Source organism: Misgurnus anguillicaudatus, chromosome 9, assembly GCF_027580225.2.
Source record: "Misgurnus anguillicaudatus chromosome 9, ASM2758022v2, whole genome shotgun sequence".
In the NCBI taxonomy this organism is placed as follows: Eukaryota; Metazoa; Chordata; class Actinopteri; order Cypriniformes; family Cobitidae; genus Misgurnus; species Misgurnus anguillicaudatus.
Window position 1 is genome coordinate 35712249 of NC_073345.2, and position 18833 is coordinate 35731081.

An 18833-nucleotide genomic window follows, 5' to 3' on the forward strand; every position below is an offset into this window, starting at 1 on the left:
TGAGAATGTGCTTGGGTAATAAAAACAATTGAAAAATACGAACACACAAGCATTCATCATGTCATTTATTTATTATGCCACAGATGAATATTACAGTGATATTACGCAACTTTAGGTCATCATTTAAACCGTAATGTATTTGAGACCTTTAAACATGACATATAAATGTGGTCTCTCCTTGAGCCGGGACAGTACAAGAGCGGTTGACATTTGGCTTGTTGGTCTCAGTGTGTGTGTGTGTTTATGTGTTTGTGGGCTCAAGGTCTGCAGCGCTGAATGAATCGAGGGTAAAGACAAACATCACGAATGTGATGGCGGTTCAGCAGCCAGGTGAGGAAGCGCTCCAAACCCAAACCATAACCACCATGAGGACAAGTGCCAAACTTTCTCTGCAAAACACAAACACACAGTTTAATATGTACACACACACTACAAACCTACATACTTAATCACAATTACAAATACACAAAGATTCAGGGTGGGCAAAGTATTGAATATTAGATATTTAGGCATAATTGTCCTGAATATTTAAACATGTAAATAAAGATTAATGTGCAAAAGGCAATTTCAATCAATCATTTAGTTACAGAGTGAATTATAATGATATTTTATAATAATATATTGTGTATAATGAAAGGATTGGGTGTGTTTTGTGTGTTACCTGGTCAGTGTACCAGTAGTAAGGTGTGGGGTCAATTCCCTCTCTCTTATACCCCTCCAAAAGCTCCTCAGCGTCCCAGATACGCATGGAGCCTCCCACAATCTCACCAACATTGGGCATAAGAACGTCCACCTGAGATAAACACACACGTTAGCTACTGTATTTAATTTATACCTATTGAAAAATATGCAAATAAATGCAATTTATTTTCTTTAATCACATCTGCCTGCATCTCATATCATGCACAACAGATTTAGTTTGGCTCATTTTTTTTTATAGTGGATTCTGTATTGAGAGAAAAGCAAATCTGATACTGACCGACTCAGTGAGACGTCGGTCCTCAGGACAGCGCTGCATGTAAAATGATTTGATCTCAGCTGGGAAACGACACAACAGGATGGTCTCATTAATGCTGTCGGTCATGAGTCTCTCAGGGGCTTCTGGGATATCCTGTAACAATAACACACAAGATTCATGTAAGAGCAATGATTTATCCTGATATCATCAAAAAATACATTTAAAGATCCAGAATGAAGCAAAATAAATAAATATACTAAGTCAACTGCAAGACTAGAGGAATTAATATAACACAAACCTCTCCGAACTCGTAATACGTCCCATCATCCTTCTTAACGTCATGTTCTCTCAGCCAATCGATGGCTTCCGTGTAGTTCATCCTCTTGAATGGCCTTTTTGGAGGTTTGAAGTTCTGCACAGAAACATGTTTACAAGCATTAAAAACATTTCTACAGGTTCCTCAAGTGGGCTAATGATGAGATCACATGATGTGCGTGAGGTCAAGGTTCATACAGGATTCAGGTCATAGAGAAGAGGCGCTGCAGGTGACTTCAGAACCCGGTCCACTACATCACACACCAGATCCTCCAACCTGTTCAGAAGATCCTCAAAGCTCATGAAGGGACATTCAGCTTCAATGTGGGTATACCTGAGAAAATAATGAGAGTCACAGGTGGGCCCAATTTGATTTGACATATTTATAAAACTAAAACCCTATTCTAAACTATAGTATACATTGCTGGAAAGCTTAAAGAGTGTAGTTTTTATATTTCTAGGCATTGTGATGATAGAAATGATATAGTGACAGTCATTTTGTTACATGTCATATAATTATTATGGGCATATTAATTTCTATAATATACCCAACACTATATCCTATAATTAATCTGCAAAAATGTTGGCAAACTATATATCATTGGAAAGGTCTAAGAACAAATTGTCATATTTTAAAACCCTGTTTCAATATTATTAATGTGGTACGAGTAATTGTTTAATTTGTGACATTTTGTCAGGTTGTTCCATATAAAATAAAGATAAAATACTGAAGCATGTTGTTCTTAATCTAAAGAAAACATCCATATGTGTCTATTGTGATTTGATGATGCTGACATTAAAGGTGCAGTGTGTATTTTTTAGAAGGATCTCTTGACAGAAATGCAAAATAATATACAAAACTATATAATTAAAACCTTTCATAATGAACCGTTATGTGTTTATTACCTTAGAATGAGACGTTTTTATCTACATACACCGAGGGTCCCCTTACACGGATGTTGCCATTTTGTGCCGCCATGTTTCTACAAAAGCCCTTAACAGACAAACTTTTTTTACTATGTTGTCTCCGACGATGTCATGTTTGTCCGATGGCAGCTTCCATAGCTTCTCTGGATTTCAAAAGCGAGAGGTGAGCAGTGGACTGAGCCACCACTAGATGCCGCTAAAATTTACACACTGCACCTTTAAATGTAGGTGCATCAGTAAAAACTCAGACAGACAGATGTTTGTACTCACTCAGAGAGGTGTCTGCGGGTGCGTGACTGTTCAGCGCGGTACGACTGCGCAATGCAGAAAGTATCACCCAGAGCAGGAATGCAGGTCTCCAGATACAGCTGCGACGACTGCGTCAGATACGCATTCTCACCAAAGTAGTTGAGACCGAAAAGAGTTGAGCCTCCTTCCACCTGCGTCTGCACCAATGTGGGTGGAGTTATCTAAAAAATCAAAAACAACAGCGTCACATTTAATAAAAAAATATGTGTCCATTTTCAAATTATTGGTCATTGGTTATTTTCAGTTTAGATTGTTATCAATATTTTATTATTTAAACACATTTACTCTACAAACTGTACAATGCACATTATTGTAAAAAATGATATTTTTTATTAAATGTTTAAGTAAAAATAAAGTTTTTAAAATTCAATAAATTTCCAAAAAAGTCCCATAAGGGCTTTGTATGGAGACTGTCTTGTAAATAAAAAATTAGTCGACCTCATTTTACCATCATTGCATTTGAACATGAAATATTTCCAGTCATCAAAATTTAATCTGGTATCCTATAAATATCTGCCTTTCGTCGGCCATCCTGCATGTTAAAAACTGATATCTTATAGCTCCCACAGTTCGTATGTTAATGAGTTATCTCATAATAACCCCTGCTGAAGAAATGCTCTCTAAAACAATGGGTGACGGTGGATCGGACTTTAAGGATTTTTGAGACGTTTTCGCCGCGGATCATCATGTGTCTGTTGTTGAGCTGCACATCAACGTCAGACTCTTCATTCAGGAGATTATCAGCGCCACCTGCTGGAGCCAAACCCACCAGCTCCCAAAAATCACAATGCAGCTCATGACCGCCCGGAGCCTTGAAAAACAACAGAAAAACAAGATCGTCATAGTGTTTAATGCATATTAAGTTTTCTTTCAGTTTAATGCATAATTTAGGTAAATTCTCACCTGTTTGCCTTCAGGAACCGGCTTTACTGTTCCATAAAGAGCGACTGTGCTCTCGGTAGACAAAACCAGTCCATTATAACACTGACACTATATATGACAAAGACACATTCAGTCAACAACTGCTGTGTAATACACAATATATAACAATCTTACATCAAATTACATTTGATCATTTCTATTCATGTTACACACATTATACAAGACTAAATGTCACAAATCTTTTCAACACAAACATTTGAACAAATTAAGTGACATCACATTAGTAGTTTTACACAGGATAGTGAGAATTAAAGGGTAAATTAGTTTAACTGTCATAAAAAACATATCCCAATGCAAAACAAATTAAAATTTCTCTGTCTTTAAAAGGTAGAAAAACACACATTACCAGTTTATCAGTGAGAACGCACTGCAGGAAACCAGTTCCATCTCTCAGCACAATAAACAGAAGATTCTTTCCTAAAAAAAAGCACAAGTTTCACTTTATTTGAGTTTCACTTTACTGACACAACAAACCCACAACATTTAATAATGTAACTGCTGGATTTCTATTTATAGTGAAACAAATCACACAAAAACACAGCCTGATCAGGATCAGGTTGATAAGGATTTGGGGTGATCATTAATCAGGGATTATCCAAAGGATCGGGGTGAACAGGGAAGAACAGGGATCGGGGTGAACAGGGAAGAACAGGGATCGGGGTGAACAGGGAAGAACAGGGATCGAGGTGAACAGGGAAGAACAGGGATCGGGGTGAACAGGGAAGAACAGGGATCGGGGCGAACAGGGAAGAACAGGGATCGGGGTGAACAGGGAAGAACAGGGATCGGGGTGAACAGGGAAGAACAGGGATCGAGGTGAACAGGGAAGAACAGGGATCGGGTGAACAGGGAAGAACAGGGATCGGGGTGAACAGGGAAGAACAGGGATCGGGGTGAACAGGGAAGAACAGGGATCGAGGTGAACAGGGAAGAACAGGGATCGGGGTGAACAGGGAAGAACAGGGATCGAGGTGAACAGGGAAGAACAGGGATCGGGGTGAACAGGGAAGAACAGGGATCGGGGTGAACAGGGAAGAACAGGGAAGAACAGGGATCGGGGTGAACAGGGAAGAACAGGGAAGAACAGGGATCGGGGTGAACAGGGAAGAACAGGGATCGGGGAGAACAGGGAAGTACAGGGATCGGGGTGAACAGGGAAGACCAGGGATCGAGGTGAACAGGGAAGAACAGGGATCGGGGTGAACAGGGAAGAACAGGGATCGGGGTGAACAGGGAAGAACAGGGATCGAGGTGAACAGGGAAGAACAGGGATCGGGTGAACAGGGAAGAACAGGGATCGGGGTGAACAGGGAAGAACAGGGATCGGGGTGAACAGGGAAGAACAGGGATCGGGGTGAACAGGGATGAACAGGGATCGGGGTGAACAGGGAAGAACAGGGATCGGGGTGAACAGGGATGAACAGGGATCGGGGTGAACAGGGAAGAACAGGGAACAGGGTGAAAAGGGATCGGGGTGAACAGGGAAGAACAGGGATCGGGGTGAACAGGGAAGAACAGGGATCGAGGTGAACAGGGAAGAACAGGGATCGGGTGAACAGGGAAGAACAGGGATCGGGGTGAACAGGGAAGAACAGGGATCGGGGCGAACAGGGAAGAACAGGGATCGAGGTGAACAGGGAAGAACAGGGATCGGGTGAACAGGGAAGAACAGGGATCGGGGTGAACAGGGAAGAACAGGGATCGGGGTGAACAGGGAAGAACAGGGATCGGGGTGAACAGGGAAGAACAGGGATCGGGGTGAACAGGGATGAACAGGGATCGGGGTGAACAGGGAAGAACAGGGATCGGGGTGAACAGGGATGAACAGGGATCGGGGTGAACAGGGAAGAACAGGGATCGGGGTGAACAGGGATCGGGGTGAACAGGGATCGGGGTGAACAGGGAAGAACAGGGATCGGGGTGAACAGGGATCGGGGTGAACAGGGAAGAACAGGGATCGGGGTGAACAGGGATCGGGGTGAACAGGGATCGGGGTGAAGAGGGAACTGGGCGAACATGGATCTGGGTGAACAGGGAAGAACAGGGATCGGGGTGACCAGGGAAGAACAGGGATCGGGGTAAACAGGGAAGAACAGGGAAGATCTGGGTGATCCTGGATCGGTTCTTACATGATTGGTTTTGTTTATGTTTTTCTAGGGGTGATCTGGGATCGGGTGTTTAGGGATCGGGGTGATCAGGCTAAATCATTTGGGAGAGTTCTGCTGAAATATTTTGTGATCATGACTGGCTACAGTGAGTGCAATTACATGCACAGTCTTACCCTGATCATGCTTAATAAACTGATAATGTGTGGGGTCATGTAAACGTGTAAAATGGCTTTCTTTTATCTGGGACAGCCCATAAACGCAGCAAGCAAAAAACAATTGGCACAGGTAGTTTTTTGCTCATTACCCTGATTTCACGTTGCATGTAAACACTTAACCAGCTCTCGTAGTTTTATTCATGTGCTCATGTCTCTGTGTGTGTGAAAGATAAACATCACACGTGGAAGTAAGTGCAAAGTAACAAATAAAAATCTGCGCTTGACTCAAACACTTGAAAATAAAATCTCAGGTTAGATTTACAGGTTCTGCAGACATAAAAAGAGATACAACAGTATAGTTTAAGACAGATTTCCTGTCGGCTTTTTGAACGACTATATGTACTATAGGCGGTGACATCACTGCCTGCGAGAAACCTGACAATCTCCAAATCCCATGTAAACGCAGTTTTCTGCATAGCCGGTTTATTGATTTGCATATAAATGCATGAAAACAGTTTTCTACAATCAGCAGATTTTGATAGCTTATTCTGTGCATGTAAACGCACTCACTGTCCCTTCCCTTACACATTTTTTTTCTTTCTTTATAAACTTCACAAAGTTGACTGTTCTGAAAGACTACTCAAATACTGGATAAATGCATCAGGCCTGCTGTGAACGTTAGCCGAATCATCTCACCTTGCCTTCGTAGGCGATGGACCCAACCAAACACCTTCACTCTCTGCTCTCTGAGTGACTCCAGCTGATCAATCTTTACCTGAGAGATATATTGAGAAGAAAAACCTGTTTGTGATTGTATCATCTTTCAGAGAAATGCAACACTTTCACTTTCATATTCTCAGAAATAACACACGATACAACCGTAACCAACACTAAACCGCACTGAGATCAAGTCTGATCTGGTCAGTTCAAAATCCAGCTCAACATTACCACCACAATAAAATGTAAAAAACAATCTTGACGCTCACAGTTTTGGGTTCTGGAAGGCTGGGGTCGTTCTCGATGATGATCTTCTTTGCTTCTTCCAGATTTTTCTCCCTGCGCTCAGCATCTTCAGCCTGTCAATCATCATAACAGACGTCAGACATCAGAGCAGACACATACAGTACATACAATGCAAGACAGAAATATTTCAGATACCTCCTTCTTTTCTTTAGCATCACTCTTCATTTGATCTCGCTGAAAGAGCTTCTTTGCATTTTTCATCTGAGTCTTAGAGATTACGGCCCAACGCTAACAACACAAATACAGTAAAAAAATCCCAAGTATTACTCATTTTTGTAATGTGTTAAACATAACTAAATTCTCATGAATTAAGACCCTGGAAAAAACTACACTGTACATTTAAGATGCAAATGCATATAAATACTTAGAAATGATACTTTTACTTTGTTTTATTATGAATGCATACAGAAATACAGAGGATCTTTTGATTTTTGTCAAGATTATCTGTATGGTATATATTTTTCCAATAAACAAGCATATAAATACATGTGCATGTCTGTACAAATAAATATAAACATTATTTAATAAAGGTTGTGCATTTTTTATATATCAATGGTAAAAGAATGTTATTTAAGATCCTTTAATTCTTTGGGGCAGTTTCCCGGACAGGTCTTATTTTAGACCAAGATTAAAATGCATGTTTGAGCTGCCTTAAAAACATCTTGCACTGACATATCTTAACATATATCAGTGTCATTGTTTTGTCTCAAGATGCATACCATTGTTTTTTGTTTGGCATGTTTGTGAAAACTACTTCAATGTCATAATATAACTAATGCCTAGTCCTGGATTAACCTAAACCCGTCCGGGAAACTGTCCCCATATGATTGTAATTCTTGGCTGAGTGAATTGTCTTCTGGTTTAAAATAAATAACTAAGATTGGATTCTGTAAAGAATTTTAGGAATTCATTTTAAGATTGGTTAATTGTTTAACACTGTTGAAATGTGTACACACCTCTCCTTCCTTCTGCGAGTCCATATAGATGGTGGGAAATGGTTCTTTTCCAGCAAACATCAGTGCCTGAAAAGTTACAGAGAATATTTAAATAGATAAAATACATTAAATAATTTAACATGTTTTATAAACACAAATCTTTTATGACTAAAGCTAAGCAGGAAGGTATCAGACACACAAAATCAGACCTTTAGTGGAGTTTTAAAGGGCTTCTGTTCTGATCCGTCTCCATCCACATCACTGCCTTGTTTATCAGACACGTACAGCTCACCTACACATCCAACAACATCAGGATTAACACTGAACCAGCTGTAATATCATCTTTTATAGCAATAATATGCATCATAATAACTTAAGGGCTGCAACAACTAATTAATAAAATCGATAATAAACTATTGATTAGTTGTTATGTCATATGCTCCTGCACCACATTTGGTTCATTAGTTGTTGGTATTTGGGCTGTGAATAGCCATTAGGATGCTTTTGGACTAATTTTAAATGGCCATTGGGCTGGTTTTGCTACGTGGATCTGGCAACACTGACTGGACAATGATGAAAGTAAAAGCGCAAAAAAACACTGGTTAAAAAAGGTTTTCATTTCTTCCTTTTTTACAAGTGAGTTTTATTTGTTTATTTTTTGTTGGGTTTTCATAGTAATAATCCACAAACTAAGCATCTGTTTTAAAGTAAGGAGGAAATCCAGATTTTTATTACAGTAACGCAACAATGTAGGCTATATCACTTTCATAACATATTTTGTTAATAATTAATTATGTTAAAGTGGTCATAGAGTAAAAATCTGACTTTTTCCCCATGTTTAAGTGCTATAATTAGATTGGCAGTTCTTCTATCAATCTAGAAAACGTGAAAAAGAACAACCCAGTAACTTAGTTTTGGTAAACCATTCTCTGAAAGCATGTGAACAATTAGTTTGTTCAGATTTCGCCTGTTTTGTGATGTAGGAAGCGAGTCGTATTACAATAATACCGGCTTAATCTGCATTAACCAACCACACCACTGCCATTTACTGCAGAAAAAGAGAGAAACTAATTGACAGCACAATTGAGTTTCAATTTCAACAAAAAAACATTTCATCTGCTCATTTGCATTTTAAAGACACCTTTTTGGTCAGACCTACATAGTTGTAATTTTAACATGTTATAATAAATTATCTGTGAGGTATTTTGAGCTAAAACTTCACATATGTACTCTGGGGACACCAAAGGTTTATTTTACTTTTTTTTTTAAATCCCATGATATGACCCCTTTAATTCTCATCAAGGTCTAAAGTTAAAGATTAAAATAAGTTTATTAATCAGCACATCTCTGTAGACTCAATATGTTTTGTTTATTATTATTATTTTGACAATTAAAAAAGTTTTACTAACTTTTTATTATTTAAAGGCTTAAAATATCAAAATCAAAAAGATTATATTAGTACATTGCTGTAGTAGTGCTTGTCTTATTTTACACACAAGTACCCTAATTTAGTGCCTTGTTTAGTTATAATAAGTGAATAATTAAGTGATTAGCCTGAATATGTGGATAAACTGGTCGTCAAACACTCATAGTAAAATAAAGGTGGAGTATATTACAGCAGCACTTGTGCAGTATAGTATAGCACAGAGTATAGTGATCTATATACAGTAGTGTGGTGTATAGTAGGCAATAAACAGCATGCCATGAATCTGATGCAACCCTAAGAAAGCTGTATTACTAGTGTAGTAAGTTATTATAGTGATCTTTGAATACAGTATTACTACAGTGAAGCATAAAGTGCTTTAGATAAATATAGTATTAGTACATTCGACTGTATAGTGCTCTATGTGAATGCAGTTTAGTGAAGTGTTCTAAATAAATGAAGTATTATATGAATACAGTAATACTAGGAAGCGGATGAATCTGACGCAACCCTCTGCAGATATTATGCATCATCAACATCATCACTATCAAACTCACGGATCGACATCTGACCGACGCCCTCGTCCGCCATATGAGCACTGTAGAGTTGAGTTGAGCTCGGTTCGGCTGTTGTGTTCAGATAAACTGCTGTGTTAATCGCTCAGTACTGACAATCTCCTTCCTTCACCAACACACGCTCACGGGCTGCTGCGGACGCGCATGCGCACACGAGCCGGTCAGCGCTTTCGCTTCATCGAGGGATTGGTCTGTTGATTGAATGACGCTTGTTTTAGATAAGACGATTGGTCGGCATGCGGCTAGTGGGCGGGAGTTTTAATAAGCGAGAAGTTGATTGGCTGCTTTAGTAGAGTAAAAACCATAGACTGTAAGGTAAAAAAAACATATTTTTCTTTTCTGGAGTGATGTTGAATTATTAATTATCCATAGTATTGGTCATACATTTATATGGAAGTGTGGATGTATTTATTTTACACTTCTCCATGATTAATTATCACATCACTGATTGTAGCTTCTTTAATATGTTCTGTCCTGGACATCTCAAAATTATCTTGACTGATCTCAGTTTTGCTTTAGCACTGGTACAGTTCTAAAAGAGCTTTGATTGATGTGTCAAAAATAAAAAATAACATGCATTAGCAGTCATTTTGACAAAAAACCCACTCCCAAGTCACTATGACATTTTGATCTGAACTTAGATTCACCTACAGTGGGATTTTCCTACTCAACGTCTTTTAGATAATAAATGTCTGATGAGTGAAGAAATGAATATTACCTTTCCTTAATAATTAGACTTATCAATCATTTGATAGGGCTGTCAAATTAATCATCTTGATTAATTACATACAAAATTAAAGTTTGTGTTTGCATAATATATATGTGTGTAGTGTGTGAAATTATTTTGTGTATAATAGGCAAACAAAGATTTCTCCATAATTGTTCAGATTCACACATGCATTCATTCATGATAACGGTCATATTACTAATATTATTTAATATATCATTGATGTTATTATGTTCCCCCTGTCCATTTGTATTGTTTCTTCTTTGCCTATTACAAGGAAACAAATGAATATGACCAGAGATCCTTTGGTATGATATTTTACGGTTATCATACTTTGCGACACTTCCTAACCCTTTTCGTCATGACGCCCATCATGCCCCGCCCATCCCTCGTCTTTCCTGTCTGTGATTGGTCCGATCGCACTCAGCATCATCACTACACAGGAAGTGTGACCTGTTGTGCCGCGCGGAGCCGCTCAGTGTTTCTGGTTAAGCAGATTTGTTTAGTAATTAATAACCGCGCTGACCACTAACCGATATCTGTGTGTTTAAGTCATGGTCGGAGTGAAGGTGATCGCGACGGACCCAGAGTTCCAGGCGGAGCTGAGCGGCGCGGGATCCAAGCTGGCCGTGGTGAAGTTCACCATGAGCGGGTGAGTGTGTGTCTGTGTGAGGGGCCTGCAGCCGAACCGAACCGAAACCAACATTGAAACATTGTACACTGCAGCGGGACCGAGAGCCTTAGCCGGTACCCGTCCACACACCCACATCCGAACCTGCGGGGTGTGATAGAGAAGAGCAAAACCGAAAGGAGCATGACTTGGCAAAACACACACAGTCGCACCCGTGATTTGTTTTGGGGTCGCCCTTACTGAAATACTGTACTAGTATACCTATAAACATGTTAATTAAATACCACCTGCTGTTATAAATACACATGTTTCTGGACACTACCATGATAGTAATACTATAATAGTGGTATTGTGATATTAAATACATGGGACTGTGATTAGTGTATTTGTTACATATCGCCTTTCTCAATGTTTTAGTGTAATGTTGTGTTTCAGATGAGTGGAAATATTAAATAACATCACTATGAAACATGAACTGATTTATTTTAAGTGTGTTTTATATACCACATCAGATTCATTTAACTGAGATTCGAACCCATGACCTTGGTGTTGCCAGCCTAAACAGTTGATCTCCAGGAACTCATGTCTTTGTTTGTTGTGATGTTGGCTGTTTTTATGTCTTTGTTCAGGTGTCGTCCTTGTGTCAGAATAGCTCCAGCATTCAACATGTTGAGCAATAAATATCCTCAGGTTGTGTTCCTCGAAGTAGACGTCCACGTCTGTCAGGTGAGAGAGATCTTTGCATCGAACAATTGAATAATTTTTCTCAAAAAGACTTTCTGATCCACTGAAGACTAACAGACTGACTTGTGAATTTCACGTCTGTCAGGCAACAGCTGCGGCCAATAATATCTCAGCAACACCGATGTTCCTGTTTTTCCGAAACAGAGTTCGTGTGGACCAGTATCAGGGCGCGGATGCGTCGGGTCTAGAAGAGAAAATCAAGCAGCATGTGGAAAATGATCCTGGGAGCAACGAGGACTCGGATATTCCTAAAGGCTACGTCAGTACACTCAGTCTTTAGTCATTTTTACTATGTATTAACTGAGAATTGCTTTTAGAAAGACCACTTGCTTTTATTTTTAGTTTGACCATTAAAGGTGCCATAGAATATAAACATGTATTTATGTAGTCATAGATGAATAATAAGAGTTGTGTACATGGTTATGACATATCATTAGCCTCAAACATGATTGTTTTCTCCGTCTAATGTAAACCTTGTGCATCCAAAAGTCAGCTGGAAAACAGACCAATCTCAACATAACACCAACTGTGACGTTATAGTTGAGATGTACGCCCACAACATTATGTTGTTGCAATGCTAAAACAAAGTTGGGACTGCTGAGTTAGCGCTATATGCTAGCGTTGAGGCTAAAGTTCTCCTATTGATGTTACAGTTACGTTTTGCAGGTCTATACTAAAAAAAAAAACACAAACTTACCACTCAGAAACATCCATTAACAATCTCCAAACAATTAATCTGATACAGACTCAAACATAAGATCTGTTTACACACACACAGAGCTACTGAAGGAGAAACAGCCAATCAGAGCAGAGCTCAACATTATTATTCATGACTCTTTCAAATAAGGTAATAATAGATAATTTCATTCTAAAGGAAAATCTAGGGTTGTTAATGGACATGAAAAACTGACTCTGGATCATTTTTGCACTTAATAAAGCCACAAACCTTCTATGTAGATATCAGAGAACAATGTTACAGATTATTAACATGCATTCTTTGGCACCTTTAAGTTTTTGAAAAAGCTGTATTGAATTCATTTTGTGATTTTTCTTTGTAATCTGACTTGAATCAGCTCAAACTCAGATTCAAGTCTCTTAAATTGTTTGTCTTTTGTGTGATATTTGTCACATTTTATAAATGAACTGTTTGCAGGTAAATTCTGCTATTTTTTGAAATGTTGAATCTAAATTATGAATTATCATTCCTCCTCCTGTCCATTTAGTGCAAATCAAAAAGATTGAGATTTAAACTTATTATATATTCCAGTCCCAGCACGATCTCTAAAGTATGAATTTGCTCATGTGTGTGAATGTAATTCATGTGTTTTACATGGACCTGATGCCATTTGTAAATAAAGCAGGCTGTGAATGTCTGAATGAGAGCGATGATTGTGGGTTTGATAACTGCTTGATCAAGGATTCATCTTACCTGGAGTCAGACTGCGATGAACAGGTGAGAATCAATCTTGTATTTCATATGGTATACACAGCAGCTACGTTTACATGGACATCTTTTGCTTCCATCTGAATTAAATAGTTCATCTTTGATAAATCCTATCATAGCGTTTACACGAATACTTGTGATAGGATTGATGTGTGCGTGTTTATACATTATGGCACAAGAAATCAGATTTGATCATTTGATATGCACATTGCACAAATAGAGTTTCAAGATGCACATACAAGCCATCCTACTAAAACCGCTGTGCGTCTATTTCAGATCATAATAAATAAACGACGAACACACAGAGCTTTGTGCTGTGCTCACTTTATTCATCAAGCATCAAAAACACTCATTCATGTAATGCTGTAGAAACTGTCCGCTAGAGTCCACAGTTTTTTTTTGTACTGTATAACTTCAGCGGCACTGCGCAACAGCGTGTGATTTTTAATGGGTTTGGCTCTTTTTATACTGATTGAGGTGTTTACATGGAGCATTTTCATTCGAATTGAACATTAAAACCGATAAGCTAGTGGCTGTTTACATGCACAAAGTTTTGTCGATCCGACTGAATTTAATTTGATTGCCAGTTACTACAGTACAGTTTACATGTACCCTTAACATTGCAATCTGATTAAAATGTTTTTATTTTCATGTAAATTCTATATAATCCAGACCAAACGTCTGCACAAGTGCACAGCCAGGGTTGCCAGATTTGCGTATCAAAACCAGCCCAATGGACATTCAAAAGCATCCCAAATATTCACAGCCCGAATACAAATAAATAATAAACAAAATATCTTTAACCCACACAAAAACACTGAACTTGAAAAGTGAAATCTGAACTTGGCAACGCTGCGCACAGCATCTCTTGTCGAGTTCACACTTTATCTCCGGATAAATGTACAAAGTCAAAGTTGAGATGGAAAAAGTAGCCTTGTTATTGCATATTTCTGTGACGAGAACCATGTTATACGTAAATAAGAGGTAAACAAGGTATTTTTGCATCTGATTGAGCCATCAATACGATTACAAACAGATTATTCGGTTGCATCATGTAAACGTGGCTAGTGAGAACATCCAATATAATGTGTGAATGATCAGATGTTTAGTTTGACTTTAAATCTGATGTTTAGTGTTTATATTATAATCCATTATTTTTCTGTTTGCAGCTTCTGGTCACAATCGCATTCAATCAGCCTGTAAAACTCTTCTCTATGAAACTGCAGTGTGCAGAGCTTGGTAAGACACCTCTGTCTGTCTTTGTCTCTCTCTGTCTATCAGTCTATTTCTGTGTTTATAGTATAATCTTTGCTCCATCTCCTTGCATGTTCACTGTGCAGTAAATCCATTTCATGTTGTATTTTGTTCTCAGCTCAAGCTCCAAAGTATGTGAAGATCTTCATTAATCTCCCTCGTTCGATGGGTTTTGATGACGCCGAGAGAAGTGAAGCGACGCAGGCTCTGGATCTGTCTGAGGAAGACTACAAAGATGATGGACTGATCCCTCTCAGATACGTCAAGTTTCAGAACGTCAACAGCGTGACTGTGAGTTACTGTAGATGTTACACACTGGACTGTATGTAGACGCTACTTGTTTGGTGTCTGAGAACACTTTAGGACGTGTAGGATGTTTTAAAATTAGAGAAACTTTCCAAACAGGATCTTTAATGCAGTGTTTTCTGCCCCCTTGTGGTAAAAGCTTCAAAGTGCATCATTGTCCTGAAAGCAAATCCCTAACTCCTGTTGTTGAAGAATTTATGTAAAATTTGAAATGACACACAAACCTTTAAAGCAAGGTTTAATGAAAGTAAGCAGTTGTGGTGTAGGGTAAGCTACCACAAAAGTGTGAAATGAACCACTTCCTATGGTTGTCAGTGAGTCAGTTGTATTGTGGTTAAATCACTTTAATTCTTTAAATATGTGTGTCATGAAGTGTGTAAATCATCCTTCTGAGGTTGGACTACTTTTTTAGATGGATGAATGTATGGTTGAATGACGTCATTTTATAATGGCATTGTTTCATTGAAAAAATATTGCATATCTAAGTGACAAGTGGACAAACTTCCTTCATAGTTCCCATGGGTCATGGAATTTCTGGAATATCATGGGATTTTAAAAGGTCTTTTATAGACATTAAAAAAAGAAAATTTTATATTTTTACAAGTCATGGAATATCAGGGATTTTTGTTTGTTGCTTTACACTTTAGTTTCCGTTTATCAGAATGTAATCTGCTTGTTAACTTGTGATATTAGGAATACCATTTTCAGGTCCAAGCCTCCACTGACTACAATTTAAACAGCTGTTTATTAGCACTGTTTATTCATATATTTTATAAATTCACGGTGTACACTACATTATCCAGGCTCACCGCATCCAGGAAATAGACGATGGAAATTCAGCTTTTTAGTCAGTGAAAAATCAGGAAAAGTAACATTTGACTTAAAGTGGAACCCTGTTCCTTGTATAAACATTTTAACTTTTATGCATTAAATGTGAAACATTAACACATTAAGGAAGTGCACTACACTACTATAATACTTGTCATATGAACCTTGTGTATTTGCTTCACCTGTACTGTTTTTTTTTTTTTTTTAGTTATTTATCAAGTCCAACCAGGCTGACGAAGAGACAACTAAAGTCAACTATTTGACGTTTATTGGAACTCCTGTCCAGGCGACAAACATGAACGACTTTAAGCGGGTGAGGTCTCCACCTCCAAAACTCATTCAGCCAATCACAGCTCAATGTTTAGATACAACAGATCACTTGTACTATTAAATAATGTAAAATTACATTTAGTAAACTGTACAAAATTGAAAACGTTTTGTTGATCTAATATATTATTCAGTAATTTTATAAAATTTTAGCATTTATTGAATTCCTGTAATGTTGTTTGTAATGTATGTGTGTTAAAGGTTGTGGGTAAGAAGGGAGAGAGTCACTGAAGAGGAAAAACAACACAACATATTGCTGCGATCTCTCCACGGACGTCTCTCTCCGCCAACATGACTGGGCAGAGTCCACATATACACTGTAGATCGTCCCTCAGCTTGCCATCCATCAGATCAGAGGACGAGGAGGAGAAAGAGAGAGAGAACACACAGCTTTGTCTCAATGAGGCTCCATGTATCTCAAACCATTTTTATCTGAAGTCCTGAAAATGTTCCTGTAAATAAAATCAATCCTTTTTCAAAGGCACGTGACTGTGGCTGTCATTGTTCGTTTAACAGTTATAAAGTTTGTGTTTTTAAACTGTTGCTGTTTCTTAATGTTACATCTTGCGTCTTAATTATTACATAAGAGAATGCACAAAATGGCATTTAAATGTAATTTTGGTATGAGGCGGGACAGGTGTATGAGACCGCTGCTGTTGTTTCTGTTCTGGCCGCTGAGTGGCAGCAGAGGCCGCGTTATGAGCGCGTGTCCGCCTATAACACGATTAAAAGGAAAATCTTGCCTTCCGTTCGTGGATAAATCCCTTGAAACCCACTGCATTTGTCTGAAAACATCTTTTCTTTCTTAATTTAGTTATGACATTTTATTTTATAATATAATAAATATTAAGAGAAAGTGGTAAATGACAGGTGTGTTTTATTTTTTTAAATAATGATTGTGGTTATAAGATAAATATAAACTTTCAAATGCTTAAACTCCAGATCTATTTTTAATAAATATTAATTTAAATATTTTTTTTTACAAAACTATCATATTTTTAAATCTGTGTTTCTGATTACAAAAAGCCTACTTCCACAGAAAACACTGATCACTGGGCATTATTTTTAAACAGCAATATCAATGCTTAATTATTGTTTTTTATATTTACTCACAACCGTAACACATTATTAATAACAACGAAAATAAAAATATTATTAGTATTATTGAAATCATTTGAGTTCGGTTTATATAAATTTGACCAATGTGAATAATTAAGAATCTCGCATTTGAAATACCTTAATTTAAATGCGCTTTTTGTTAAATCATCTGTAAAAAATAAAAATGCTTAATTTAAATTTTCATTCATTTAAGTTAATTCTGAGGCGCTCTTTTGGTAAGTTTAAACAGACGAATATTTCCATTAGGTAGGAAATTATTTCTATGAAAAAGACTTATTTATAACCTAACAAAACTGACTTTGATACGATAATAAAAAATATACCAAACCCCTTAAATTATTTTTAATGAACATTTTTATTTAACTGTTTAATTAACATAATTAACAATCGCAACAGAACATAATTACAATTTAGATATTTTATCTTCACAAGCCTTTAAATATAACGAATTATAAAGTAAAATAAAGCAAACCTTTTGTTCTAAGCTTGTAACCAATTGAAATCAATTCCAATGACTGACATTTGAATTTTGCGTATTAAATAGTATATAATTAAATCAGTCATTTAAGCGAACAATATTCAGTTTAGCATGTATGTAGGCCAACGCATTGAGTGTTTAAATATATGTTAAAGAATTTATACTCCAATCTGGAAGTCGGTATTTCACCTTTATTTGAGGTTAATTTTATATTATGTATAACAAGACTCTTCACAGGACTGATGATGTAAAATCTGGGGTTCTGTTTTAAAGTGCAGGAGAAGACAGATGCTGAGCTCGGGTCACGTGCATTGAAACACTCTCAGGATGCGAGACTGCATTGAAACACTGCCAGTCAGAGCAAAAACGGAGGGTTCGGTACCGGTCAGTGTAGTTTAATAAAGAGGGGAACATAAAATGATGCGGCCGGTTCTGTTTGCCTGGGCTTTGAAGCAACATTTATTAAGAGTCGACCCCAGACACAATTATTTCTAAAGACACTTCCGTTTGTTTTTTCTTTAGTTTTAAATTATTTTAAAATTCCTCTTTACGTGTAATGTAATTTTATAATGTAATTAAAAATTTAAAATAGCGCTAAATGCCTGATTAAGGATTAAGAAATCATTATAGCCTCTTAAAGCAGCTCGCGGCCTTGAACTTCTCAGCCAATCAGAAGCGCCGATCACCGCTCGAAATTGCCGCCCACAGGTTGGTGACGTGTCTTTGAAAGGTCTGACTGAACGGATTTATACGTTTTAAGGTAAGTTTGACGTTATGTAGATAAAATGTTCTTTATATAGATAACATATAGCATCACGTGTGAAAAAACTACACATCTAAGACACCGTATAAGAAAACGACATGTTTACGTTTCCTGAAAACCTTGCTTGTACAACACCTGCGATAGTTCTGAGTGTTTTTGGCTCGTTGCTATGCGGTTGCTATGATAGTTTGGGTAGTTGCCAAGAACTAGTTATGTTAGGGTGCCCGGACACGTCCTGGCCAGGATTTCTGGTGTGTCCTCGCATCGAGGTAGTCACATTTCAGTTAAAAACATAATTTTTTTTAGATTTATTTCTCTTAAGACATACAGTCATTTAAACACTTACCTTAAAAAATGTAAGAATGGCTCGTTGCTATGCGGTTGCTATGGTGTTCTGGTTACTTGCCAAGAACTACTAAGGTTATTTCTAAGGTGTACCGACGGATGTTACTATGCAGTTGCTATGGTGTTTTGGGTTGTTGCCAGGGCATTGCCATGCAGTTGCCAAGATGTTCTAAATGGTTGCTAGGGTGTTCTGGGTG

General features: G+C 37.8%; 3 protein-coding genes across 4 annotated transcripts in view; 2 read left to right on the top strand and 1 right to left on the bottom strand.

Moving 5' to 3' along the window:
* Positions 1 to 48: 48 nt before the first annotated feature.
* On the bottom strand, positions 49 to 9826 carry nars1 (asparaginyl-tRNA synthetase 1). Its single transcript, XM_073871625.1, has 15 exons — positions 9653 to 9826; positions 7882 to 7964; positions 7694 to 7759; positions 6873 to 6965; positions 6701 to 6790; positions 6411 to 6489; positions 3798 to 3868; positions 3413 to 3499; positions 3092 to 3320; positions 2471 to 2663; positions 1472 to 1607; positions 1257 to 1370; positions 980 to 1111; positions 662 to 793; positions 49 to 389 (listed from the first exon to the last, which is right to left on the bottom strand). The coding sequence occupies exons 1-15, from the start codon at positions 9684 to 9686 to the stop codon at positions 258 to 260; spliced, it is 1671 nt and encodes a 556-aa protein (XP_073727726.1). The 5' UTR covers positions 9687 to 9826; the 3' UTR covers positions 49 to 257.
* Positions 9827 to 10813: 987 nt separating this feature from the next.
* On the top strand, positions 10814 to 16415 carry txnl1 (thioredoxin-like 1). Its single transcript, XM_073871626.1, has 8 exons — positions 10814 to 11049; positions 11658 to 11754; positions 11858 to 12028; positions 13100 to 13225; positions 14386 to 14455; positions 14589 to 14761; positions 15813 to 15917; positions 16133 to 16415. The coding sequence occupies exons 1-8, from the start codon at positions 10952 to 10954 to the stop codon at positions 16160 to 16162; spliced, it is 870 nt and encodes a 289-aa protein (XP_073727727.1). The 5' UTR covers positions 10814 to 10951; the 3' UTR covers positions 16163 to 16415.
* A 1794-nt stretch (positions 16416 to 18209) lies between these two features.
* The window catches only part of tcf4 (transcription factor 4), a 237237-nt gene continuing 236613 nt past the window's right edge, over positions 18210 to 18833 (top strand). The window contains exon 1 of one of the 2 annotated variants that reach the window (XM_055179350.2): positions 18210 to 18288. The gene's annotated coding sequence lies outside the window, so the exon portion shown is untranslated. The remainder of the gene's footprint in view (positions 18289 to 18833) is intronic. The other variant, XM_055179344.2, reaches the window with a different exon arrangement.

What these genes read in the sequence shown, in the direction of transcription:
- nars1 (XM_073871625.1), bottom strand. Translation starts at nt 9,686, where the DNA reads ATGGCGGACGAGGGCGTCGGTCAGATGTCGATCC. An exon ending in CGTCGGTCAGATGTCGATCC is followed by an intron (nt 7,965 to 9,652) that starts GTGAGTTTGATA and finishes TTGGATGTGTAG; the next exon opens with GTGAGCTGTACGTGTCTGAT. An exon ending in ACTACTGGTACACTGACCAG is followed by an intron (nt 390 to 661) that starts GTAACACACAAA and finishes TGTGTTTTGCAG; the next exon opens with AGAAAGTTTGGCACTTGTCC.
- txnl1 (XM_073871626.1), top strand. Translation starts at nt 10,952, where the DNA reads ATGGTCGGAGTGAAGGTGATCGCGACGGACCCAGAGTTCCAGGCGGAG. An exon ending in GTGAAGTTCACCATGAGCGG is followed by an intron (nt 11,050 to 11,657) that starts GTGAGTGTGTGT and finishes GTCTTTGTTCAG; the next exon opens with GTGTCGTCCTTGTGTCAGAA. An exon ending in AGTCAGACTGCGATGAACAG is followed by an intron (nt 13,226 to 14,385) that starts GTGAGAATCAAT and finishes TTCTGTTTGCAG; the next exon opens with CTTCTGGTCACAATCGCATT.